Source organism: Neopsephotus bourkii, unplaced genomic scaffold (genome assembly GCF_033783945.1).
Source record: "Neopsephotus bourkii isolate Nb327-2 ecotype Australia unplaced genomic scaffold, CSIRO-AGI_Nbou_v1 NB_1076, whole genome shotgun sequence".
Lineage (NCBI taxonomy): Eukaryota > Metazoa > Chordata > Aves > Psittaciformes > Psittacidae > Neopsephotus > Neopsephotus bourkii.
The window spans coordinates 373,466-401,293 of record NW_026901564.1 but is presented as its reverse complement, the minus strand read 5'-3'; the positions used below and the strand labels follow the sequence as shown (position 1 = coordinate 401,293).

General features: G+C 38.9%; 1 protein-coding gene, 1 long non-coding RNA gene and 1 other non-coding gene across 4 annotated transcripts; 2 read left to right on the top strand and 1 right to left on the bottom strand.

Moving 5' to 3' along the window:
• The first annotated feature begins 450 nt into the window (after positions 1–450).
• On the top strand, positions 451–5,252 carry LOC133216958 (uncharacterized). 2 transcript variants are annotated; one of them, XR_009726761.1, is made up of 3 exons: positions 451–696; positions 3,646–3,779; positions 4,760–5,252. It is a non-coding gene; the product is annotated as an uncharacterized LOC133216958 (long non-coding RNA). The 2 variants fall into 2 exon arrangements; XR_009726762.1 differs by lacking the exon at positions 451–696 and adding an exon at positions 1,301–1,396.
• LOC133216960 (small nucleolar RNA SNORA47) lies at positions 1,382–1,510 on the top strand. The gene has a single exon (XR_009726764.1). It is a non-coding gene; the product is annotated as a small nucleolar RNA SNORA47 (small nucleolar RNA).
• On the bottom strand, positions 2,634–24,828 carry AGGF1 (angiogenic factor with G-patch and FHA domains 1). The gene is made up of 14 exons (XM_061362059.1): positions 24,592–24,828; positions 23,592–23,688; positions 22,952–23,157; positions 21,981–22,127; positions 21,335–21,523; positions 13,278–13,632; positions 11,554–11,665; positions 10,271–10,322; positions 8,456–8,557; positions 7,932–8,097; positions 7,018–7,100; positions 5,751–5,878; positions 4,766–4,865; positions 2,634–3,743 (listed from the first exon to the last, which is right to left on the bottom strand). The coding sequence occupies exons 1-14, from the start codon at positions 24,760–24,762 to the stop codon at positions 3,543–3,545; spliced, it is 2,109 nt and encodes a 702-aa protein (XP_061218043.1). The 5' UTR covers positions 24,763–24,828; the 3' UTR covers positions 2,634–3,542.
• Between the last annotated feature and the right edge of the window lie 3,000 nt (positions 24,829–27,828).

The following is a 27,828-nucleotide window of genomic DNA, read 5'->3' as shown; positions in this document are numbered from 1 at the left end:
CACGTTGTTCTGTGATGGATGCCGTTCTCCTTCTCCTCCGGGGCTGCAGGGTCCCACATAAGAAGCCAGGCCGAGGGAGCAGCGCCGCAGTTCTCTGTCGGCGGGGCAGGACGAGAAGAGGAGGTGCAAGAGGGGCAGTTCTAAACTGAAACGCGGTGCTCAAACCAAACTCCGCGGCGGTACCGGCATGTGCGGCCTCCGCTCCTCCCTCGGCCACCCCCGCGCGGTGCCGGTGCCGCCCCCACTGCTGTAGGGCGGGATCGGACGGATCGCGGCGAGGCGAGGCAAGATGGCGGCGGTCCCGGCGGGGAGGTAAAGGCTGGCCGTAGCGGGCCAGGCCGGCGGGAAGGTCGCGCGGCTCTCCGGGCTGCCAGCCGGGTGCTGAGGCGGGCGGCTGGCTCGGGGAATGGGGGGGGGGCGGAGCGGCGGGAAATGCTACCGGGCCTTTCCGGCATAGAGCCGCGGGTGCGCGCTGGAAGCGTCGCGGCGGCCGGGAGGCCAGGCCGTAACCTCGGTTTTTCCCTTGTCTTAACCAAGGAGGCTCAGTAGCAGCAGGCGAAGCGGCATGTGCCCTGTTTGTAGTAGCACTTCAGTGACACCGAGACCCTTCGGCACAAATGGATGAGAGCGGATGGTACCCTGCTGCACTGGAGGGCTGCACCAAGTGCTGGCTGGGCCATGAAAACTGGTATGCAGGTATATTCATCAGCAGTGGCACTGTGAGATTAAGATGCAGCTGAAACATGTAGAAGGCAGCAACTGGGTGACATTAAAATGCTGCATTTAGTGGTCACAAAGATATGCAGCACTTGTATAAACTCCAGATAGAACAAAGCCCACTGGTAAGTACAATTCATTGGTATCATATCCAGATGCCATTTTTGACATCTCTTCTGGCTGTTTTGAGTTTGTTATGTACTGGCAGAAAGGCCCAGTCAGGTACACTTCATACAGCCACTTACAGCAGGAAAGGAAACTCCATCTGTTGTATGTTTTGTAAAAATATTTCATATATATACAATGGTTCAAAGCCACAAGGTGTTTAGTCTGGTTGTTTTCACAGTGGTGAATGCTCTCCCTGTTTTTACTTGCCAGCTGGGTTAGTAAGCACTGAAGATATGAACGTACCTACTCTTTTTAGTTTAGTTTAAATTTCAGCAATGTCAGTGCTTTGCAACATTCACTGTTGGGACTACAGAAAATAAATTGTTTATGTAAACTGATGAATGTAATGTTAACAGCTTCCAGATTATATGTATTCGCTAGCAGTATTTAGGTACACAGAATCAGTTACTAAAACAACTTTGGATGTATAGAAAAGCAACTTTGTCTTAAGTGATCAATATTAAGTATCATAAGTTGGAAAAGACAGCAAGATGGCTGGAGGACTGAGAAGGTAAGACAGTTAGACTTCATACTGTACTTTACTGGTTATAGCCTCCAACAGTATAATAGTGCAATGGCAACTCATGTTCCCCTCCTGATGTGAGGGAAGGCAGTACTGCATTTGCACATAAGGCTTGCACACCATTGGTGTCTTTCACCTAACTTACTTAAAACATTTTAAGAGGTCACTAAGGCAGGGGATTAACAGCTCTATTTAACTCAAGTGAAGTCTTCCTACTCAATAAAAGGTACACAGCTGCTTGATTAGTCAGACAGTATATTCAGTTGTTAACAATGCTGTGTGTATTAATTGCACCACTTTTTCCACTTTCCTAGGCAGCTTCAAGAGATAATGGGGTATATCACACCAGTGGTAAACTGAGACTAAGGATCAACCCTTGAAGTGGCACTGTACTTGAAGCGGAACTGTGAGGAAGCGACAGTACTGAAAGCAGTCAGTGCTTGACTGCACGAGACCATGCCTCTCGCAGAAGGCAAATGATGTCTTATTTCAAAAGCTCTATGAAATGTAAACTCCATTACATCCCGTCGAGTTTCTTCTTTGCAGGGCAACAATGAAAGAATGATGGACTTTCCTTAGAGCTGTTATTTGAATAACTGAGGAGAGGGAAAACTAAGGTTCCTACTAATGCCTGTTCAGGATGTCTGTCCTGCTCTCCCTTGAAACCAAGATTTGTTCTTTGATCTACTCTGAAGAGTACAGAGATAAACTTAAAAAAAAGTGGTGGATGGGGCAAAAAGCTTTTTGCAGCTAGAAATAAATAGGTAACCTCTGAAAACATGAAGCTGTCAATATAAAGGAATGCAACAGCAAAGTAAGCCAAAAATTTATACCTGTCACTAAAAAAATCCCAACTGTGTACAAAGGCAGGCAGTGAACTGATTTAAATTAAGTAATACTGCTGCAGGCATCCAGTACTTATAACTATGTTCAGCTGTCTGCTGCTGAAAGCATGCTTCAGGTTGTTAAACTTGTGTGCTTTAATGATTTAAATACTGTATCAGATATTTGGCTTTACACTGCATGTGTCTAAACATACATCAAGATAAGTAGCAACCTGTCCCGATTTTATTCAACAGTGCTTTACAGTTGCGTGTATGTTGCAATATGATGCTGAGACTACCAAATTTCCAGTACTTGGACAAGTACCAGAGGTTTAACTTGACTAAGCTGGGATTAAGTTTTTCTCATTTTAGAAGAGCACTCCTAGCAAGAAGCACAGTGCTTAAATTGACAGTGATTTATTATGATAAGGAAGATTCAAAAAATACCAACCTCTTAGCTTCAGTTTGGCAGTCTTTCCCCATCAAAAATCTGTTAGCTGGTTTATTTTTCTGGCATAAACTCCATTGCCGATGTATTAGAACAAGAAGTTAATAAATAATACACACACCCAGAAAATATTGCTGTATTCTAAACATACCTCCTGTTTTAAAGGCATGAGATTTACTGAGCAAATCTCAAGGAAGTTCTTCACAGAAGAAAACTTGGCTACGAACAGTCTCTTGAAAAGTATTTTCTTCATTAATGCTACCTGGTAGTTTGTTTCTGGAGTATTTATTTTTGAACAGTAGGGATGAATTGTTTAAAAACAAGTTTTTATTCCCCCTGTTTAGCTGAGACATGTAACTAGTACAAAAACTGTATGAACTTAAGAGTGGTGTACCTCTTTTGCTGAGGATTTCATGGCAATCGTGAATAAGCACAAAATAGAGAAAAGGAAAAGGGCAATATAACTGCCTGTTAGTAGGGCCCTGGGGATTTTTTTGTTGGTTTATTTCTTTTTAACCACTGTTCAAATGTTAAAGGTATATAATATTTTGACAGATGTATTGACTTTCCATGAATAACTGTGTTAAACGTAACTGAGGAAATGCCCTGCTTGTGATGATAATCACTTTCAAGTATTTCATTTGAATATGCCCCTAAATTCCATTCGTTTTTTTTTTTAAATGTGTTTTTATGAAAGCATGAAAACTACAGAAAACCAATTAATAAGAGTTTAGTCTTGTATATTTTTTTTCACAACTGTATTTTACATATTGCAAAACTTCTGCTTTAGCAAAAGAAACAAAGAATAAAAATAAATTCTCTCCCAGCTATTTACACACAGGAATTACCCTGCCGTGGGACTTTACTCTACAGTCCCTCTAACCCAAGGTATAATCTTAGGTGTATCTTTTTGTGATTTTGGTTCTTGGAAGTTTTCAGCAAACCTTTCTCTTGCTTTATCCCAGTTCTTTTTATTCTTGCTCTGGACGATCTGAACATCTTCAGCTGAGGCTGGTCTACTGGTACCCAAACCTGCATGCATCTTATGTAACTGAAGGTGGATCTGTCAAATACATCAAATATGGTAACTGCAAGTTAGGTATTCTGTATACTTCAAAATCATGTTTTACAATACGAATTCCAACCCCCATCCCCAAGCGCTTTTCTTTAACTCTCTAATAATGTAGAATCAGAACAGTTTTGGTTGGAAGGGACCTTAAAGCTCATCTACTTGGAACCCCTCCCACAGGCAGGGACACTTTCCACTAAACCAGGTTGCTCAAAGCCCCATCAGACCTGGCCTTGAACACTGCTGGGGATGCGGCATCCACAACTTCTCTGGGCAACCTGTGCCAGTGCCTCACTGGCACACCACCCTCATAGTGAAGAATATACCTAGATCATATGCAGACATCTAAAGTACTATTTAAAAGATGTGTCAAATCACCGGTTCTGGAACTATGAACTGGAGTGCTGAATGATGTAACTTGCCACTAACTGTGAAGTATTCCTCACTGAGTCAATAGTGTATAATCCCTGTGCTGGGTAGTCTGACAACAAAAGGTACAGCATGGCTCTGAGCTGCCCTAGTGCCAAGACAGCACATCCCTGGTGAACAAAAATGGGGCTGCCACAGAGGCCCAGAACTTGATGGCTACAGTGACTTTATCCAGTTGTTTCTTCCTCATGGTCCATTCACCTAGCTTGATTTTGTGCCACATCAGCCTCAGAGAAAGTGAAGAATTCCACCAAGTCCATCTTGAATTCTTATAACGTAAAATTATTTCAGTCTTCCTCCAGACTTTATATTCAGTTATGAGATTTTTTAATTGCTAGAAGCTGCCTGTACTCCCGTTTTCTACCAAACCCTGATATTACTGGCATTTTTACTTAAGGAACAAAATCACTGAAAAATTTCAAAATACTTCATTAATCCAGTGATTTGAGATTAGCCCTACTGAGAATATTCCTTCCTAACCAGGACTTTAAAACGTTTTAAGTGAATAGTGGCTTACGATTGCATGTTTTCCACTGCAATTACACTTCTATTCCTTTTTGCTCCAAGTAAAAACCAGACAGACCTACCGGATCCTTGATACCGCCACCATCCTTGCCCAGGCCTTCCCCCTTCTTCCATCCCATCTTCTCCAACATTTTATGTCCTTTATTGCTGTTGCTGATTTCACTTTGAAGAAATTTTAAGATAACTGATAAGCAAGAGTTAATAGGAAGAATATGCTCTCTACACAAATACCAAAGGACAGAAATGTGCATGCTCTAGAAACCAGGACTCAAGTATGATACTGTTCCTACTTCCACAAAGAGCTACGCAGGATACACTAGTGCTACATTTTGCAAGTTCTTTCATGAATATTACCAAAGCTATTTCAAGCCTCTGGTCAATATCAACATAGAAGTCCTTCTGAACTACTTAAATTATTTCTGGAATTAACTTCTGGGTGGGAACTGACTGCACTAGGTAAAAGACAGTATCACTGCCTCACCACCAAATCATCCTAACACACATTTCAGTCTCATGCATCCTTTTACTAACCTACAAGTTCATGTTTTTTTTTTAAGAAAACCCCACTACAACTACAGAAACAAAGGAATGATCAAAGAGGAAGACTAAAGCAAGTGTCATTATGTCCTAAGATAGGCTGGGTATTGACAGCAAAAGAAACTGCAGGTGAAAAATCTGTATGTGTACCATTAGTGGGGCTGGCTAAGAAAAACAGAAGCCAAGGCACTTGAAAAACAGGTAATATTGAAAGTGTCAGTAGTGCAGCTGGGGAGTTCTTTCTGGTTTTGAGTTGGTAAGGAAGTGATCTAACTGTTCTTACAGCCAAACAATTCTATGTGGAAGGTGGAAAAGAGCATATGAACTACTAAGTGAGAATACTATTTGCTAGATCTCTTAACACATTATATATAGGTAATGAATACTTAACAAACTGTATCCTAGTAACAAATCAGTACTTCTTTATCGTAATTTTTTAAGATTCACTGAAGACACAGAGGATGCCTCCCTTCCACTCACACCAGTCTCCCCATCCCCCATCAAACTTACATATGAACAGACGCTGGACTATCATCTCTCTGGAAGGTTCCTTCACTTCCAATGGTCTCTCTGCGTTTTCCCGCTCTGTCTTTGTACTTTGGATTCTTCAGTGCTTTATTGTCTTCATACTCTGTATTCTTTATAAGCAGGTTAAATACCATCAGGAGAAATAAAGTGGACTTTACATTCTTTATTTTTTGTAACTTCACTGCTGCTGCCAAAAGTAAGGCATTTTCAGTCTATTTCATTAATTCTACATCTGATAACAAAACCCCATAATTCTCATTCAGTGGTTTCTTACCTTACAGCCATACTTTGTAAGGTATGTGTGTGATGTTATTGCCATCATCACATAATAATTTAATTTTGCCAAATTCATTAATTTCACAGAGGCTGTAAATAAATTAACAGGCTCTCCTGAATCTTCACTTGGTATGAAGAACCAATCTCTCCATATTAAGCAGAAAACTATACAGACATGCTTTCTGTTTAAACATTTGCCTGTTCCTCAGCAATTATTTCTTCAGAATAGGTGACAGAACTAAGCATGTGTATAGATGCCATACTGGTATTATTTTGGTACCTCAAGAATTTGAGAGAAATGATGTCATTCTGATTTCTACACAAATACTTAGGACAAGTGCTAGAGGTAACCCCATAAAAATAATCTCCAAAACAGAAGTAACTAGAATACTTACATACTATATTGCCTGTACATTCATGTTGGCTTTCTTCTATAGCAAAGCAGACTTAAAATAAAAACTTTAAAAATTTCCCTCTTCCTTCCATCAGTTTTTCAGTTGCTCATTATTTTTTCCTTTCTAAATAAAAAACAGCACTGCAATTCAGTGCAAACTTAATTTGCAGAAATAAAATTTGAAATTACTTAATAAAAATCTTAAGCTCAAAAGGATGAAGAATCTTGCACACAATGGAATGAATCTTCTTTTCCTAAACTTTTAACAGAACTTTTATCACCTGTTACTATAATTGCTTTCTGTAAATGTTTGTAAATAATTATTATTTAGTGTACAAAAAACAAACTTACTACCAGGTCCATCTTATAACAAAAAAAAACGTAGTTCTCATTTAATGGTTTCTTACCTTACAGCCATACTTTGTAAGGTATGTGTGTGATGTTATTGCCATCATCACCAGGCCCAAGTTTGAATGAATTTTAAAGTTCCCCTTATCCACTGAATTCTACGGCTTAACATAGGAATCACAAAATAGATGTAGACATCAAACCCTTAATCAACTTATATTGTAAACTCACCTGTAAACCATATTTTTCCCGTATTTTTTTTAATGCTTTTCTTCTGACTAACTCTCGCTCTTCTTTGCTCAGTGCTGGGCAAACTAAAAGGAAGAATACAGGATTGATTTTCTAATTAATAATGTAACAATATTTTGAAACTTAAGACAACTGTGAGAATTTTTATTCTAATATTACTACACATGGACGCACAGAAAAAAATACATCATCATGTTGTCTTGGGTTCAGCAGTAGCAGTCATTTTTCTCCTTCTTAGTAGCTGGTGCAGTGCTGTGTTTTTGACTTTCAGCCTGGGAACAGCGCTGATAACACTGATGTTTTTAGTTGCTGCTCAGTAATGTTTAGTCTGACCAAAGACTTTCTGAGTCTCATGCCCTGCCAGGGAGGAGGGGAAGCCAGGAGGAAGCAGAGACAGGACACCTGACCCAAACTAGCCAAAGAAGTATTCCATACCACAGCACGTCATGCCTGCCCACTATATAAACTGGGGGCAGTTACCTGGAAGGGCTAGATCACTGCTTGGTCGGGCTGGGTATTGCTTGGCGGGTGGCGAGCAGTTGTATTCTCTTCCCTTGCTATTTCCCTTATCATTATTATTAATGGTGGTAGCAGCAGTGGTTTGTGTTATACCTGAGTTACTGGGCTGTTCTTATCTCAACCCGTGGGAGTTACATTCTTTCAATTCTCCTCCCCATCCCTCCAGGAGGGAAAGAGTGACTGGTTCTGTGTTACTGATTGGACTTAAACCACGACACACGTATTGTTTACTATTCCCAGGTCAGAAAAAAACTGTAAGAAAACTGAAGTAATTATTATGTTTATAAAATAAATAGCTATAAAAATAAAGAGCCAAAATGAAAAAAAAAAACAAAAACCCACAAGCCAACAAACAGATCTTCAATAACACGACTAACCAGAAGATTCCTTTTTCCTGTCAAGGCGAAGATGCGCTCTGACTTGTCCTGGTTCACATCCATCACAAGTATCACTACCAGGATGTATGTGAAAAGAAAGCACAGTTTCACCAATCTTCACTTCATCTCCATGCTCCAAGATGTAGGGATCACATTTTGCTTTAGGCTACAGCAAAAGAAAGTTTTGAAAGCCATGTTAATCAGTTGCTAATGAAGGGTACTTCTAAAGGTATTCTATTTCATGAATACTTCTCATAATACATTAATTCAACTTAGTCTGACAAATACAGGTAAGTATTCAACTGCAGTGGGTATTTCACACTCGCAACTGCAACTGTTGCAACCTAATATAAAGAAAACATAAAAATATTGTAAGTAGCCCTAAAATGAGGAGGGAAACAATGAAAAGACAAATGTCTGAAAGAACATACAATGATGTTGTTAGTGATTTGCCATAATATGTTTAAGAAGCCCCCATGACTAAAGTTTTCTTCAATGTAGCATTATAAACAACAAATACTCACCTGAAGAATGTGATTTCCATTAACAACTGTTCCATTCTGACTGCCTTGATCCACAAGAACATAGTTTTGCAAATCGTGGTCAAAATACACTTCTGCATGGAACTGATAAATAGAAGCCTAAGTGAAGTGTTCTTACCAAGGAAATACTTAACAATGTATATGCTATTTTAAAGTAAGATTTCAGAATACATTTTAAATGAGTGTCTCTGGTACTCTTAATAACCCATAACACAGTGACTAACCATCATTTGCTGTTTCTTTTATATCCTTTCGGATACTGAGACTAACAACCTAATTTTTTTGTTCTGCTGTTTCAATTTTACATAGACACTGAACAGCGAAAACACAATTCCAAACTCAAAGATATACTCTACCTCCAAAAATGGCCACTGACCAAACTAAAACATCAATTTCTGCAGCCTTCTAAGGGTCTCAGTAAAAACCAGAAATCTAAAAAAACCTGTGACTGCTTCAAATTTGACAAGAAAGTTCCCTTTTGTTACAGTTGAGAAAAAAAACAAGAATCAATCTGGGAAGAAAATGTTCATTTAAAACCAAATCTCTTCTTATCTTTGAGCAATAATGGAGTTGCTACATTCAGTAATAAAAAAAAAATAATAAAAAAAGAAATCAAAGTAGCATTTTGTAGATAGGCTAGCATTTACAACAGGAATACTCCCCTAACAGTGGAAAATGACTAGCTCATTCAATAAATAATTTAATTCCTAGCTCTGTTTTATTGATTAGGATGAACCCAAACTTCTTCTGAAGATGTTTGAAGATCTACAGGGTGCAGTGTTTTTTTTTTTTAATCTCACTTTACAATCAAGAAAATGACAAAGTGTTACACAGCTACTAACTATGAATAGCAAGGTAAACAAACTATTAGTCAGCTTTTTGGTTCTACAGATCTGTAATTTATTTTCCTGCCTTTGAGTCCTTATCTGCAAAGTGAAGTAACTTCTCATATAAACAGACAGGTACTAAAATGGTTGCATCACAGAAAAAGACTTGGCTTCTCCATGCACCCGATTTCAAATAAATGCCTCAAAAAAAGTCATTAATAGCAGGAAAAGATTTGTTCTGGAAATTATTCAATATGAAATATGATACATGGCTGATTAATTAGAACTATCATCTGAAACAGACATAGTGAAACAGTAAAGTGTATTTCAGATACTGCATTTGCAGACAGTTTTATCTTTTTTTTGTTTGTTTGTTTGTTTGGATGACATGTGTCCATCAATCTAGATTTTCTTTTATTATGAGTGCTGTATTTTTGGTCTGCAAGAGCCATTAATTTATTTTTAATCCATTAAAACTTGTTACTGAAAGAAATGATAAATCTTCAAACTCTCTGTACATCACTTACGTATTTATACAGTTGCCTTTAAGAAACATAAATAAAAAACCTGTTGGTCTACCTCAACTGCAAGGATTTGACTACTTTATGACGAAGGTCTAACTAGGTACATCAATATTCTACATACCATTAGTAACTAACAGAACAGTAAGTTTCTTCCAGTTCAACAACTAGAAAATGCAAGATTTTACTGCGCATTAATTACACTGTGGACTAGTAAAAGTTCAATAGAAAAATATAAATAAAAATTTAGATTTTCTAGACTTTGAAATCAAACTGCTGTTCATGTTAAATTCCTGTTCAGGAAAATACTGTATGTTTTCCTTTTTCTAACTTCAGATATCTCATTCTCAAAGTTCTTAAGAAAATTAATGTAAGGTTTTGAAGAAATTAAAAACATAAAATAAAAAGCTTCATTCATCTATCTTTCAGAAGACAGAAACAAGAGTTACCTTACTGACTCCAACTTCAGGAATCTCAAGTGTGTGTCCAACACCTTTTTCTCTGAAAAGGCAAGTTGATAGATAAATCACAACAAATTAGAAATACATGCATTTCACTAGAACTTTAATACTATGTTTTCCTTCTGAGCTACTGGGGAGCTTTACAGATATAAACCACTGTGTTGCTATACAGACCATGTGAGTACTTGCTTCAGGTCCCTTCTTCCATCTATAAACTATACACAGTAGACAATAAACATATGATCAAGCTGTACTGTTAAATTTTTGTCTATAAATTTGTCATTTCTATCTGAACGTTTATACTCATACAATGCCTGTAAATAACAGTCCAAACACTGCCTCTTTTAGGCTTTTCAGTGAAGCCTGGCATTGGTATTCAATACTCAATGCAGAAGTTGACTTCTTGGCCGTGTTAAGCAGGTAATACAAGCAATGAAAGAGTAACCTGTATAATTTATTTTTTTTAATCAAAGATACTGCAGTAGGAGCAAGAATTTGTGTATTAGTTCCTTATACTAGGGATGAAGAAGCAACACAGCTAGCAAAGGACCTACATGCAAAACACAAGAATTATCATTTGTTAATCTTCACATAAATGTACCTAGAACACTCAAGATGTAAGAATGAATCAAAACACTTCAGCGTTATTGAAAAGGAGTGAGGTTTTCAATAAACATGGAAAAAAGCATTGATTCATCACTAAATTCATCACCCACAATGAACAAGCTTTTTTTTTTTTTTTTTAGTAGAACTTAAAAAATACATACGAACTAGCACAAACCCCATTTTACTATTTAAAAATGATGAACCAACCCTACTGGAATTTGAGTGTGTTAAGGAACTCTAGAATATGTTTCCTCATGATCCTGCATTTCTAAAGTGTGTTCTTCCATTTCTGAAAAAGTTATTAGTGGTCCTTACTTTCTAGAAAACAACAGTTTTCAAAGAATGACTTGCAGTTATGCTGCCATTAGGGCTCAGACACGAGATCAAGTTATCACTAACAATCACTGACTGCTCAGCTAAAATTAACTGTGTATGCTATTATCACGGCTGGCATGATGTTAAGTGACATGACCTAAATGTGGGCTAACCTAACTCCAGAGTACCTCACAACCTCTGCATGCTAGGAGGACAAGCATGAAGAGTAGGGACAAGCAATCCAGACCGGCTTTCACAGCTTTCAAAGCGAGGTACAATTTCAGATATATATATATATATACATACATATATATATACATATATATATAACAAATTCCACTCAATTTTACCTTCCAATTGTAGCAGGCTTCACAGCTGTGATAATATAAAGTGATCCAGTCTGCAGAACTGGTGATCTTATTACAATCACTCTGATACAAGGAGGCCAGATCTTTTCTTCATCTGTAATTATATAAAAAACCCAATACTGTTACTAGCAACAAATTACAGTTTTATCCCTATAGCCCATAGCTTTCAAACAACTGATAAACATGCAGCCATGATCTGGCTGAATCCTATGCAACTTTCAGAAAAAGAAATGTATAAGCACATCTGAGAAAACTTTGATGAGACTACTGCTTCAAAGGCTTTCTGACTGCATACTGAAGTATTAAAAAGGTTCTCCTAATTCTGGTTATTTACATCTGCACAACCATTTAGTGAAAACAATAAAATATAAATACATTAATAAAATTTCATACTGTAAGTTTATGGATCATTAGTGATAACAGATTAGAATACAATTTTAGTTTGAGAAAAGGCAGCACCTATTTGTTCACCACATCTCAAACCAAATGCATACAGAACTTTGTATTTGATAATTTAGATGTCAAATGTATTTTTACTAGTTTTTACTCATATTAGAACTATGTACCAATATAAAAAGTAAAAAAATAATAGATGAGCCTAAAGATACCTATGCTTTTTTGCCCCAGTTAAGTAATTATATTCCAACAGTTCTATAAATTCTGTTATTGGGAAGTACATTTGCAAAAACAGTCTCCAGTGATCTCAGTTAGGAACAGACATGGTAAGATGGGAAGACACTAGCTCACAAGGTACAAAGAGGTGAGAAACTGTCTCCAGTTTTTATTACTCCAGCATTATTGCAGAATTTATTAGAAAACAGTAAGGGCAGGACATCTGAAAGCCTGATTCACATTTTGAATGGCATTGATCACTCAGAATCTAAGTAATTGAGTAAGTAAAGTAATGAAAACAGGAAGAGAAAAACTAACTGTGAGTAGGGCACAGGCTGCAGTACAGACATCTAGAGGTTGTATTTCGTTCTGTGCATTTGCTTACCTGTATCCTTTGCATATACATAGGTACAATTTCCTGCATTACAGTTTTCACAGGGTTTTGGGGGTTTGGTTTGTTTGGGTTTTTTTGTTTGTTTGTTGGGGTTTGGTTTGGTTTTGTTGTGGTTTTTTTTTCCAAAAGACAGTTCAATTCTAGAACACCTCTGGTACAAAACTGTATACAGGTTTCCTCTCTATACTCATTTCGTGCAATTTGCCGCTGGAATACGGACAAACTGGGATTTCAACTAGTACTGAGTACTCCATGAACATCCTTTTCACCACAGCGCACTCACATTGAACAATACATGACTGTTTATGTACAGTATCAAAAATATTATATATTTGTTGGAGTTAATATATGAAATTACTGTGAGTTCTGTACTAGAACCTCTATTTCACAACAGACTTTCTCTTCTCCTGTCCCTGTGCTAATCTAAACAGATCTTATATCACCAGTGAGGTTTCTACACAAGCACAGGACGCTATACCCTGAAAGAGCTTTTACAGATACACCACTACTTACTTCCGTGCAAGTAAAAAGAAACAAATGCTAGTAACATATATATAACTTCTTAATTCAAAGTATCTTAAGACACGTGCTTTTATGTATCGTTTTTTTTTAATTATCCAAACTGTTTTCTTGTAGTTAGTTCTTAATGGACTCCTGTAAAAATACTGTAACATCATACATAAAAGCCATAATAATTCACCTTCATTTACTGAGTCTTCTGAATAAGCAGTTTCTTCACTTGTTACTTCATCCTCACTGCTGTATGTTTCACACTCAGAATCTGTAATTTCACCTTCTTCTGGCTCACTCTCTGTTTCTGCTGTTCTACTTTCATCTGTATGTGCTGCAGCATCTGGTGTACTTTTGCAAGAATGTGAATTTATATTGTCTGTAGAAATCGATTCTTTGGCTGTTAGACTGTTTTGTGGTTCTGTGTCCATTTTAGTCTTCTTTCTTATGCCTGGAGACTCTTCTTCTTCAGTAGAACTTAGCTGCTCAGTAGTGGAAAAGCAATTCAGACTGCTAGATGATTTCTGCTCTTCTGTGTCCAAATCCTGGAGGGGAGTTACAGAGTGTTACATTCTTTACAGATCGAGTTATTCTGAAGTCTGCTATCAGCCTGGAAGTAAATTCTTCACTAGGAAGAATTATTTTTACAACTATTAAGAAACAGTTAGATTTCCAGGAAGCTTTGCATATGCAGTCAACAGAGCATTTCGGTAGAAACATTTTCATGTCCTGTTAGGCATGACCAAGAGAGACCGTCTTCTATCTGGGAGACTGCACTCTTCTTCTAAACTTCACTTACTGCCTCCTCTTTTCTCAACACAAAACTCAAGATCCTCGTCCTCACTTTCAAACTGGTACAACAGCATCTTGAATATTTTTCCATTTCGACTTTATGACACTTACTTCTGTCCCTCTCTCACTCAACTGTTGCGACTTGTTTAAAAGTTCTTTAACTGATCTTCATCATATCTTCCTCCTGGTTTTGTCTTCTTCTCACATTTTCCCCACAGTGGCCCAAAATATCTGGAATGCCCACCCATGCTTGCCTAATCACCTGTTCTTCCTCCTTTCAGAATTTCAACTTTAAAAAAGCCTTTCATCAAGATACTAGAGAGAAGTTTAATTTATGCTACATGAAACAGTTCTACTGAGAATCCATTTTGTACTGCAACAAATTTCTTCACTGAATAAAAGACAGATTAAGATCCTTACCACTTCATTTCATCAGCAGAAAAAAGAACAACGTTTTTTAAAGTGAGAAATCTAAAACATCAAAATGTCGTATTAATTTCGCAAGATTAATTTTTACCTTGAAAATTTAGATCTCTATTAACCCTGATGATCATCTCAGGGGAAAAAAAAAAAAAAGAAGAAAAGGGAAAAGAAAAATGAACACGAATGGCTTGGCTTGAAAGGATAAATTAAAAACCACTCATATTTTCAGTTATTTACCATCTTAAATTCAAAACAAACGCATTCAGTTGCCCTGAACTGTGCCAAATGCTGCAGCACATCAGTCAAAAAAAACCAACAAACTTTAACTTTTTTCAGTGAGTTCTCATACAGAACATTTGACATTTCAAGATACATGCATTAATGTGAATGTTAATCTTCAGTGGCATGGGTGTAAGACAAACACAAGAATCCCTTTGAGCACACCAGTCAAGACGATGGATAGGACTTTACAGTGTACTTTTGAAATACTTTCAGTAAGACAGCAGATTGTCAGGAAAACCCAGCACATTTTAAAAGACTTCATTTTCAGTAGAAAAATGAGGACTGTTGATGTGGTTAGGGTTTCTCCACAATGTACTAGGTGTCCTCCTGGAGTCCTCTGAAGTATCAAAACAAGGAAGGAAAAGGATCACAAGGTCACTGGCAATAATGTTTATTTTAAATGAAATACAGAGTAATCTTGCCAAAAGTAATCTTTTTGGCAAATCTGACTTTCACTTTTATGAATGACCTTTTCCAGTGTATTTATCCTTGTCTATATGTTTGTTATATATATATTAGACCAATATCCAATACACCAAAGTGCTCTATAAATCTAAATACATTTTTTCCCATAATACTGTGATCTATCAAAGTTTTACTCATGTACTCTGAAAACAGAGAAACTAAATGGTCTACTCAAATAACACTGAGGCAGAGCAAGAGATGATTGTGATGCACTGATGCCCAAGTATAATACCCCATCCATTTATGTCTTTCCCCACAGTGAATCCAGTGATACTAATTTTTGGTATCACTTCAGATATTCTACATTACAAAATAAAAAGTTGCTGTTTCAAAACCTGCTTACTAAAGAGTACACTCTCTCTTCCAGGTTGAAAACAGGAATTTAAAAAAAACTGATAGACAGACGAAGCATTCTGTACATACATTCTGCCAATATGACCATTAAAGCAGTTCTCAGCAGTTTATTTTTTCCGCTATTGTTACACTCAACTGGTAAGAAAGCAAATAAACTAAGTAGCTCTGTTAAATACTGATAAAAATGTAATCTTCACATTTAGAAATCCCTGTACAAAACTGAGGATTTAAAAATTGCATTCCTAAAGAATATGGATTTTAACCATGTTACGATTTTATGTCATGATGCTATGACAGCCTGATCAAGAGGACTCTGTGGATGAAGCACTCCATAGACAGACAGGAACACCCTCATGCTTGAAGGCGCTTGTCCTCATGGGGGACATCAACCACCCTGACATCTGTTGAAGGGACGGTACAGCCTGGCACAAGCAGTCCAGGAGGTTCCTCAATTGTATTGAAGACAACTTCCTTCTGCAAGTAATAGCAGAGCCAACAAGGAGAGGTGCCATGCTTGACCTCATGGGCACCAAAAGGGAAGGACTGGTTGGAAATGTGATGCTCCAGGGCAGCCTTGGCTGTAGTGATCACGAGATGGTCAAATTCAGTGGGAAGAGTGTGCAGCAAGCTCACTGCCCTGGACTTCAAGAGAGCAGACTTTGGCCTCTTCAGGAACCTGCTTAGTGAGGTTCCATGGGATATAGGCCTAGAGGGCAGGGGGGCCCAAGACTCTTGGTTGATATTCAAGGATCACCTGCTACAAGCTCAGGAGTGTTGCATCCCAACTAGAAGGAAGTGCAGCAGGAGGGCCAGGAGACCTCCTTGGTTGGAAAGGGAGCTGCTGAGAAAAATTTGAGGGCAAAAAGAGGCTTATAAAAGTTGGAAGCAAGGAGAGGCGGCCTGGGAAGAATACAAGGATGTTGTCCGGGAAGCTAGGGACCGGGTTAGGAAAGCTAAGGCCCAGTCAGAATTAAACTTGGCTACGGATGTCAAAGATAACAGGAAGGGATTCTATAGGTACACTGCAAATAAAAAGACTAGGGACGACATGGGCGCTCTCTGGAAGCTATCAGGAGAACTGGCTACTCTGGATTTGGAGAAGGCTGAAGTTCTCAATGACTTCTTTGCCTCAGTCTTCACTGGCAAATGTTCTGACCACATTATCAATTTGATAGGTGGACCACTCGGCGGATAAAGAACTGGCTGGATGGCCGCATGCAAAGAGTCATGGTCAATGGCTCAATGTTGAGCTGGAGACCAGTAACGAGTGGTGTTCCCCAGGGATCGGTGTTGGGTCCAGTCTTGTTCAACATCTTTTAATTGGTAGCACTGTTTCACAAGTACTTCAGTTACTTTTTTCCACCCTACACAATACTTGAATTTCCAATGCAAAAAAAGTCTGATTAAAAGCCAGAAAAAGGGCAAAGCTCTTTCTGTATCAGAAAGAAGCCATTCTAAACACAGGAGGACAGCTCTGAAAAGACAGGAAACATAAATTTGCCTTACTTAAAGAATGCACAGTTTGTTTAGTTAGGACACTGTACATTAATACAGTAATGCTAACTATGTCTCTTGCCAAATATCCTAGAATTGTAATCAAAGTTTTCTTCAGATGTTTTACTTATACAGTGTTTCAAATATATTTCAAAGTTACTTTGTAGATGAACTGATTTTGATCAAATAGCTTCCAAAAACTTAAGTTCCTTTAGGAAAATAGGTATCTTAGATATTAGTTTTCCTTTAATGCAAGTATCAAGATTAAAGGTAAACACCCACAGACTAATGCATCTGTTGTCTCAACTCTACCTTCACCAGAAGCTGCCAATCCAAAAGAAGAAATCTTCAGATTAGCCATGGTTTCTGTCAACTGACGTACCTAAAGATGGGACGAATATCAGCACAAGTAAACTACACATGATAAAAAAAAAGAAAAAAAGAAATCACTGCTTGAAGAGTTCTAAGGGAAATACTACTACAAAAGACTTGTCTCTCCTACACAAGGAGATAGGACGTATCTATAATGGAGCAGAGCATGGCAGAAGTTAATTTTGAGCATCGTGTTGAAATACAATTTATTAGTTGTTTTAAGAATAAACTGCAAAAACAGTTTCTGGGGAAAAATGGCATATGGCAGACCCTGCATCTAAATTTTGCTACGTATTTCTAACGTCCCCAGTACAACAAGCAGAACTACATGATCGCTACTGCACACAGTCTATTATCCAGCCTGTATAGCAGCACTGGATCTTGATATTGGGCCAGGGATCACAATATCATTTATGCAACCTCATGGTTGTAGTTTTTTCTTTAACTTTTTACAAATTTACTTATGTAAAGGTTTTTCTTGTACAGCAGATCACATGGTATTTCTTGCCCCACTTTTTTTTGGTCTGCCACTACAAACAGGTATAAGAACTGAACTGTATGCTTTAACGTTCCAAGGTATTCCACCAATCCTTTTGTGTGAGCTGCAGAGAGGCTACTTGATAGTTCAAGCCAGCAAATAAAATCTCTCATCATCTATTAAAAGCAAGCATGTGGGCAGCATGCTTAGTTTCACAAGTCAAAAGAAAACAGAATACAGAACTTTGGTGACTGAAAAGAATCTCTTTACACAAAATACTTTTATAAATCAGGAACATTACTCGGGAGATACTAATCACATGAGTTACTTTCTGCTTTTTGTTTTTTACAATTAGAAATACATTCATTTTAGAAGATACTCATTAGTATTTTCTTTTTCGTAGTGCAGCTTGTTAAAAATACAATAATATTTTAACATATTAGTTTTATTCTTTAGATCTTCAGATTTATGTTGATTTTTCAAGAATGCTGCAATATTGATGGAGACTACACTTGTCATTTCTGTATTTCTAAGCATCCCAACTTGCTACTCATAAATAGGTACTGTATGTGATGTAGCTGATTACATCAAATTTTTCACTATAGCTACAAACTAAACCACAACTAGAAAATCATCCTATGACGAGAAACAGAGTTAACAGATTGGCCCTTGTTACCATTTTTTAGATTGAAAAAATGTATTAGTTTTGGTTTAAACAGAATAAATCTTTCAAAATTCACATACAGTTTCTGTAAAAACTATATGGCTACCAGTACCATCCACACAGAAATATCTGCTGTGATAATATACACATGTAGCTGCTAAATTTTGTATTTCTTTTATTTGGCAACTTCGAAGTAATACTGCATATCTATCAAAACTTGCTTATATTTAACTCTTTAACTGGAAAAGAAAGAAAACAAGTTTTGCAAGTGTTTTGTGTACTTGAGATTCTAGAACTACTGCTCACTGTCTTCCCTTGTTTCACACGCATATTCTTATAAACCACCTTATCTTCATTTAGGCATAATGAAATTCAAGGGTGCATGACACATTCCCAGAATTAGTCTCTGGTATTGCTCTATTTACCAGTGTTACTGGTCCACAGACCAGGCAATAAATCAAACTGTTCTCCACCTTGTACTGGCTGTAGAAAGTCAAGTGAACTATACTTTCCAGAAATTATGGAAGGAAAAAGGAGAAGGCTGGGTTAAGTGTTCAGGAAAATATTTCAATAGACAACTCTTCAACCACAATGTCCTACTTAAAACTGGACATCCTGGGTTTTGTTTCAGGACGTAAATAACACAGTAACTAGCATGAACTAATTAGTGACTTTTCCAATACCTCACTAAACTGAACAACAGTAATATTGCCAAGAAATACCAGGCATCTCTGAATTGGACTGTGCACCCTATAAATTATTTTTTTTCAGTTTTATAACAGAAAAAACTTAAGATCTATTAGAATAAAAGATCAATATTTTATACTAATGTAACCTTTTTTTTTAAGAACAAATTTCTTATATGATTAAGAACCACATAAGAATGAACCGAGCTATGTAAAACATGACAGGTTCTTTGTTTTGTCTAAATCTAAGTTATGTAAATGACATTTACAACAGACATTATTTTCTTTCTGAAATTTAAAATGAAGAGTAATCTTTTCTTGTTTTATTTTGTATGCTCCCATTTTTTGTTTTAAAAAAGTAGAAAAGGTCTTCGATTCTTACTATGACACTAACCTTCACTTACTGTTCACAAAGATCTGTACACTAATTAATATGACTTAAACGTTTTTCCTGTTACCTTGTTGGTCAAAGAAATCAATTCAAAATAAATCACAGTATTTCATTTACTATCAGTAGAACACATCAGAAAGTGGATGCTTACTTCCTACCTTGTGACCATGAAAACTTCACACAAGAGTTGCTAACAAACCATCTATACATTTTATCAACATAAATTAAGCTAAAGACAAGCATCTATTTCTAGAAAAATCAAATTACAGAAGCAGACTCTGATTGGATCCCAAAAAGTAGTCAACATTATTTGTCAGATCAGAGCAGATGTGCCACAGAACATTTATAAATATGCTTGTGTATTTTGGTAAGTATGTAACAGTTGATCACAAGACTAAATTTAGGAGATTTATTAACTGCATTATACAATAATGCAATTAAACCCTTATTTCTACTTATTTTGATGACGCTTTCCTGATGCATGATGAATGAAGTTCTGTATTAACAATGCCTTTTGAGAGTGACAGAATGCTAATCCAGTAGTTGCACACAACCTGCACAGAAGCTCGATGCCGGTAAAACTCCTAGCTTCAACTATGTTAGCTTCCCTCTCTGAAGTCTTAAATGATCATTACAATTACTGTTGCTATGTATACACCTCATTATTTCAGAACAGAGTGGTTTACATGAAGTTTTCTTAGAGAAGAAACTCCCACATCAGCTATAATCACAGAATCATAGAATGACTGAGGTTGGGAGGTACCTTAAAGATCCTCTAGTTCCAACTCCCTGCTATGGGCAGGGACACCTTCCACTAGACCACATGGTTCCAAGCCCCGTTCAACATGGCCTTAAACATTGTCAGGGATGGGGCATCTGTTTATTTATTTATAAAATCTGCAGTCAATCCACTACCACTATCCACTTAACTGACCTTCACTGGTTCTTAATGTAAACAGCTTCCATTTTCAAACCTTTCATAAGATCTCAAGTCCTGATACGAAATTTTCAGACTTGGTACTGGTGCTACATAACTGTTATGTAAGAAAGAGTACCTGTGTACTAATACGATTACTTCAGATTTCAACCTATCTGCTTGACTGAGGCCCACAGAATGGAATTATGCATTAAATAATATGGCTTCAGTCCCTTATAGTGATCATTTATTAAGATGTACAGCTTATTCATGCACTGTGGACAAGAAAAATGTACTGAACAAATAACACAACAATAGGAGAACATAACATGCAAAGAATTTGAACTTCACAGATGTTTCCTCAATCTTAAATGATGTTAGAGACACAGTAAAATGTCAGTGGCGTGAGCTTTGGAATACAATCACAAAGAAGGGGTGGTGTGTGTATGTGTTTCCAAACCTTCAGTCAGTTTTTGGTTCACCATATGAATTTAAAACAAAAACACAACAACCAACCAACCAACCAGAACAAAAAAACACCATCAAAAAAAACCACAAGCCAAAGCCCCCAAACCAAGACATTGAGGTAATACTGACTTTCTGATGTAAATCCAGCCCCCACAATACCCTGAATTCATTCTGGTGTGGTTGCTGACATTCAATTTTAGAGATCTATACAGTTGTACTGTAAGAAACTAACACTGAAAAAGTGAGGGGATCCAAGTTTAGAGTTCCATCCTTAATTACTGAATGGGAAAATTATTTGAACACTAATCACACATTAGCAACCTGCTGTACACAGTTTAAGGATGTCTGAATCCTTCAGAAATAAGCATACATCTTCAGCATAAAACTAAACCCCACATGATAAATTGCACCATGAAAAAAACCTTAGGTTTCGTGCTTTCTGTCTGTCAGTTCTAACATTACCTTATGGTCATTTGCAGTAATCCGCTCTGGCTCTTTTCTCTTCTTTTTCCCTTTTTTATCCCTGGTGTGCTGAGTACCAGAGGTCTGATAAGACTGTAGATCCACTCGTGAATGAAACTGGTATCGGCCACTTTCCACATCACAGTAGTAATAAATTCCAGTTGCTGGATCATAATACAGTTGATTTTCCTTTATAAGGAGCAAAGAACTGTGTTATCACTACTTCAATAAATACACTCATCAAAGAAATACCTAGTTAATTAGGAACCATATACTAAGTTTAAAAAAAAAACAAATCGAAACAAAACTCAAATGTGATGGCTTGACAAGGGCTGACTACCTGGTGGCCTGTCCAGCCAGGCTCTTCAATTCTCCTCCTCACCAGGACTGGGAAGACCACAAGATGAAAAGCTCGTAGGTCAAGAAAAAGACAGGGATATCACCATCATGGGCAAGCCAGATTCAATTTGGTGAAAATAAACTGACTGAAATTGTCAACAACTAATTTCCATTACTATTCATCTTCAGTAACATGTTTTTCAAATCAAAGTCAGTTTCTATCTTAGTTCTTTGCTCACATCTACTCTTACTACTAAAACTTTTGAAACAGAGAAAAAACACTGAGGGTTTTGAAAATGATCCTTACCGAATTATAGTAGAATCCAGTACTATGGTCATAATACAGTCCTGTATTTGCATCATAAATAAATCCAGTTTGTGAAACAGCAGCTTCTGCAGCAGCTCTCAAGCTCTCTGCCAAAGAACCCTCTGGCAATGAAGTATCTTCTGCTTCCTGATACCAGAAAGTAACAAATTATATTTTCTTCCAAAAAGGAGCACTTTACAATACCCTATTTTAAATAAAACAAATTAGTGTTTGATGGACTTGGATTGTTTCAATAGCTATTAAAGAAGAAGAAAAAAAATCCAGCTGTAGTTTACTGATAAACTCCTACTGTGTCTTCCCCAACCTTTATCCAGAAGTAGTTGTGATGAAAAATATACACAGCAAGTATCTTTCAGTACATTCCTAAAAAATATTTCTGCTTTGTTCTGTTTCAGTTGCTAGATGCTAAGGCACAAAATCAGCTAAGCTGCTGGATAACAGAACAAAAAAACCCAACCCCACAACAAAACAGACATATTACCCCCCCCCAACAACTTCCTTTCTGTCTCTGTTGTCTCCTTACATCAATGGAAGAAAAGAAAAAGTACATTTTCAGATAGTTAGCATGGCCATCTTGAAAATACTCCACTGATTTAAACCCATGCTTCCACCCTACCTAGGACATGTTTTTTTTCTGTTTGTTTTCTTTTTAAACAAATCTAGGATTATGTTACACTTGGAACATACTACAGAAAGAACTAGCTACATAGCACAAGGATGTTTGCCTGCTATTATCAGCACCAAACCATCACACACAAACAAAACCCCCAGCCAACCAAACAAAACCAAATAAACACCACCCCCCCAAACCGCAAAAAAATCCCCGTAAAACCAACCCCCAGCTCCCCTCTTCCCTCCCCAGTGACAGCAAGACCAAAGCACATCTTTGAAATGTAATACCAATAGGGTGATAACTTCAAAACTGGCAAAACCTGAAACATTTCTATAACCTGTGAATTCTGGATGAAATTTTCCTCTTCTCCACCTTCAGCAACTTTGGTGCTATCTGTCCTTAACGAAACATTAACATCTGTCTGCAATTCTTCTGTGGAATTATGCTCAGTGCCTTCAGTCTCACGATTGTGCTGCACTGGCAGTTCAGCTGCACAATCCTGAGTATCGGTGTGATTGTAGTAATCTTCATAGCAGTAATAATCTGTTGAGGTGGGAAGGGAAAGGAAGTTGAAGTAGCATAAATTAGCATAGCAGTATCTTACACAATGCAATTTAAGGATCGTAAATCTTAAACTGGAAATTTACGGTTGTAAGTAGCCTAATAAAAATCAATTATTAGGTAGTGCCTCTGCTTTGAATTTATTCTATTCTTACTGAAGAAACTATATCTTGTTTTAACGTATTCTGAAATCTGGTAGAGCATGTATGTGTGTAATACATGAGATTACTATGTAACAGACTACTATGACATGAGTTCTGCTACAGTCCGTGCTATGTTTTATCCTGTTCTAAAAGGAAAGGCTTGAATAAGTAGGAAATGGTCCACGAGATAATGTCAGGTTACTGAGCTTTATGCAGAGTTGAAATATATTTTATATAAGATAATGTCTGCTAAAGCAATCACCCCCTTTCTACCTGCTTGTGACCATGCAGCATAGTCCTCTGTCTGTACTTCTACGCTATATGTATCCTTCTTCTTCCTACTGAGGATTTCCTTAGTGAGCTCTTCAACCTGAAAGAAGAACAGCATCTTACAGAACGCAACATTGGATTTTAGGGATCCACATCAGAAAAGAGTATCAGGCTATTCCACATTCTATAATTCAAACACAACACAATTGCACTACAAGTGTTTCAACTGGTCTTTGAGTGGCAGCACACAATATTCTACTTGAATGGTTGGCATAATGAAAAACATAACTTCTGCTCACAAAGGGTATAATAATGTCAAGCACTTAGAAGGAAAAATAAAAACTTAAAGTTATTCTTAAGATGACCACCCTGAAAAGTTGGATTTCAAGCAACACTCTTCAGTGGTGACAAACTTGCATTTTATGAAAACAGAACAGTTTGGGTTGAAAGAGACCCTAAAAATCATCCAGTTCCAGCCCCCCTGCCACAAGCAAGGACACCTTCCACTAGAACAAGTTGCTCAAAGCCCTGTCCAAACTGGCCTTGAACACTGCCAGGGATGGGGCAGCCACAGCTTCTCTGGGCAACCTGTGCCAGTGTCTCACCACCCTCATAAGCATCCATAGGACAGTTTTTCCATTCTTCCTTTACCTCACCTTGTTTATTACGCTTCTCTTCTGCTGCTAAATGCAGTTTTCCTTCTGACTGCGAAACCAACTTTGTGGCTGAGAAGACGTTACCACTCCCACACCACCACCTGTCGAGCCAAACCTTGAGCGTTGACTCGGGACAGCAAACTGGAGCCAGAAGATGCAGCAGCACACTTGCTGGTCGCTGAGGTCCCTCCCGCAGGCTAGGAGAGCCTGCCCCATGAGCTCGGCCAAGGCGGAGGGAGCCAAGGACACCAGGTCGGGGGAAGACGGCAGCGCGTATGCCTGGCAGGGCTGGTACCGGCTGCCGCCCGGCCCGAAGAGACGAACGGGCCGCGGGAGCCGGGTCGTACCTGTCTCCTCAGCGCCTCGTTGCCCTCCCGCGCCTCACGGTAGAGGCGCTCGGTGCGGCGCAGCCGCCGCTGCGCCCGCTCCAGCTGCCCGCGGCAGGCGCCCAGGTCCGCCTCTAGCGCCGCCACCCGCTCCCGCAGAGCCCGCTGCTCGCCGCCGGGCGGGGAGGCCATGCCCGACCGCCCGCTCCTCAGCGCCCGCCCGCCGGCCGCCACCGGGCGCCTGCGACGAAGCGGCGGCCGCGGTCTCCCGCGCAGGTCCCGGCCATGATGCCCGGCTGGGCGCGAGGACAGCGGTGGCGGAGCTTGCGGCCCCCGCGCGCGAGAGCTACCCCCGGGCGGCGCCGCCGAACGGGAACCTCCCCCGCCGTGCGGCAGGACCTATCCGACGGCGGGAAGGCGGCGCGACCCGGAAGGGGCCGTGACAAGTCGGAAGTGACGATTGTGGGTGCACGGCAACGCGGTAGGGGGGGGTTTGGCCCGGAGCAGCCCAAGCAGGAGGGAAGCACCTGAGGGGAGCTTGTCCTGCAGGAGCTGAGCTTGGCCTTGACCTGCCGGAGCTCGGGGCTTACGCGGGCTTCTCTGGGGCTGGCACTGCTGTGTTAAGACGTCTGTGAACGGCCTAAGCCAGCGCCGCCGCTTGGCCGTGCTCTCGAGCGCGTGTTGCTGCTGGCATACTGTGAGGTTTCCTCTGGAACACGCGGTGGAGTGAGGAGCGCGTATGTTGCTCTACAGACGTGCAGCACGGTTTTGCTCGGGATTTTTTTTTTCTTGGTATTTCTCAGTGTATACTGTGGCACGCTACTTCCTATCTATACAAACGGCAGTGTTTGGAGAGTGCTGCAGCTGTAGCTGCCTGTGCAGCATCCAGGGCTACCATGTATAAATTTGTGCTCAGTTTTAAGTTACTTCTGTGCCTTGCTCCAGGAAGGTCAGACCCTAACAGTTCTTAGACCTGTCAGTAGTAAATATGTCGCATACATACATACTCCTGCTAGCAGGTATGTCCTCAGTAATGCACCACCTTTAGAGGAAGTGTTCATCTGATGGTTTGAAGTAATGTATGCATTTCATATATACGTATAATAAATTTCATATATTTTCATATATGTCTTGCGCATATGTATATTTCATAGAACTTTTATTGGTTTTGACCTTTGACTGATAGTTCTTACTAAGCTGAAAGACTTTTCAATGGGATGAGGGCTTTAAAGTTTGCAGTGCGTCATGATGCAAGCAACGAAGTCATAGCTATACTTCTGTGGCTGCTGAATATAAGGTGCTGGCTTATTACCTGTCAAACTTTTGCATCAGCATCAAATTAGTAATTATTTTTGCCACTGCTACCTGTCAAGGCTCTTCTGAAAGACCTCACTCAGCAGATAATACAACCCTTTTGGTGTATGAGTTACAAGTTGAGGTAGTACTGCCTTTGTTCAGTTGCTTCCAACAGCTGCTGAAGTAATGACCCGTTTTCCAATAAATAATAAGTTCAAACACCTGTGAGCTGGAAAATCACAGTATGCCACAGTATTATTTTAGCAGGAACACTACTTTCTACCTCAAATGCAAGCAGGTCATGCACAGCTCATTAAGTACCACACTGACCAGACACTGCCAGAACCAAATGCCTGAACTCCACAGGGTGGCCTACCTAAGCAGGCAAGAGACAAATCTGTATTTATTCATATCCTAACTGAAAGGAAATGGGTAAAATATGTATGTAGCTTGTCTTCTTTACAGCATTGTGTAAAATGGGGTAAAGCTCTTAGTGTGGACTGTAGGTCTTAAGAAATGCTAAAACAAAAAATATAGTTTTAGACCTCAGTTTTTCTCTTCTATAGTTTGTCATTGGAAAGGTTATGTCTTATGATCTGAAAATTAGTATATTGTCTCTGTCAAAAGGTGTTTCAGGTAGTGCTTTTGTTTATATCATAGTGGTTTCACTTAACATGTGTAAGTAAAGAGGGACCTGAGCTGGATGAATATACTTTCTGAAAGAGCAGAGACTTCATCCACTGTTTTATATTAATTTCAGGGAATCGCGCTATCTAATAAGATATTATTAGATTTGCCTAATCTCAGGCCTTTGATCTGAAAGTCATACATTTCAGTCTAAAAATAACAGATTATGAGGTTGAAGCAGTGAAAAGATGATGAAGGATTATGCCAGCACTTCAAACAGTGCATATTCCTAAAGGTCTGCAGCAGAAGAAAATGGAGATGTACATCCCTGCAAGCTGGACAAATGTGCTGGGGTGCCTTGGTTGTCACCACAGGCTGTTGTTCCACAGCCTTGCTGTCAGGAAGCAGCAGTCCAGATGGAAGAATGGGGTATGCAGAGTGGGATTAATATCCACATGCAGTTGCATTAAGTCTGAAGAAGGGGGTGGCAGCTGTCACCACAGCTAACCAGCTTCCAGACAGACGTCTTATTTAGTGAATGGTTCAGCCACAGGTCTAATGTCTCAGAACACAGAACTTCAGCTGAAGTCTCCTGAACATATTTCGACCATTCCTAGTGCTTTTGACCTTACAACATTCAAGGATAACAATGTGAAGGAATCTAAAAAAATCCAAATAGTTCTAACCATGGCTTTGTACAGTGCTCCTTTTCTCTGTAAAGCAGAAATGGAAAAGCAAACTAGCTTTTACCACTAGATGGCATTTAAGGATTGGTTGGGTTTTTTTTTTAATGTCCTGAAACACAGTCCTGAAAACTGCCTAACTGGGCAAAATGATGGATTTCTAACATAATTTTCTTCCTCTCTCCATGCAGTTTGGGCTTGAGCACATAAGTGAGTTATCGATACAGAGGCGCACAAACAGAACTAAAATTTTCGTGGAATAACCGTGGAAGCCTGCCTGTACATGCAAAAAAAAAAAATAAAAATAAAAAAATAATCAAATCTTAGCTTGTTGAATTAACTGTACTGCAGACAGCCACCGAAAATGGCTTGTTGCTGTTCCTTGAGATGATCTGATCTAAGTGCCACCAGCACAGTAACAGAGCAAGGCTTGCGTATTGCCTTTACAGTAGTTGGTACCTTAGAGAGAGAGTGAATCACCTACTTTTGAGTCAGCTTCTTTGCACCCCTCTCCTTAGGAATCGCTGTCCCTGGGAGATATCTGTATCTCTAGTACTACAGAGTGAACAAACACCTTAACACAGGAGCCCAAGTTGCTCCAAAGTTGAAATGCTCTTCTCTGAACTTGTTATTTATGTTAGCTGCAGAGAAA

Coding starts and splice junctions, on each gene's coding strand:
- AGGF1 (XM_061362059.1), bottom strand. CDS start 24,762: ATGGCCTCCCCGCCCGGCGGCGAGCAGCGGGCTCTGCGGGAGCGGGTG. Junction 21,524..21,980: donor CTGGATTCTACTATAATTCG/GTAAGGATCATT, acceptor CTCCTTATAAAG/GAAAATCAACTGTATTATGA. Junction 8,558..10,270: donor CTGAAGTTGGAGTCAGTAAG/GTAACTCTTGTT, acceptor TCTATTTATCAG/TTCCATGCAGAAGTGTATTT.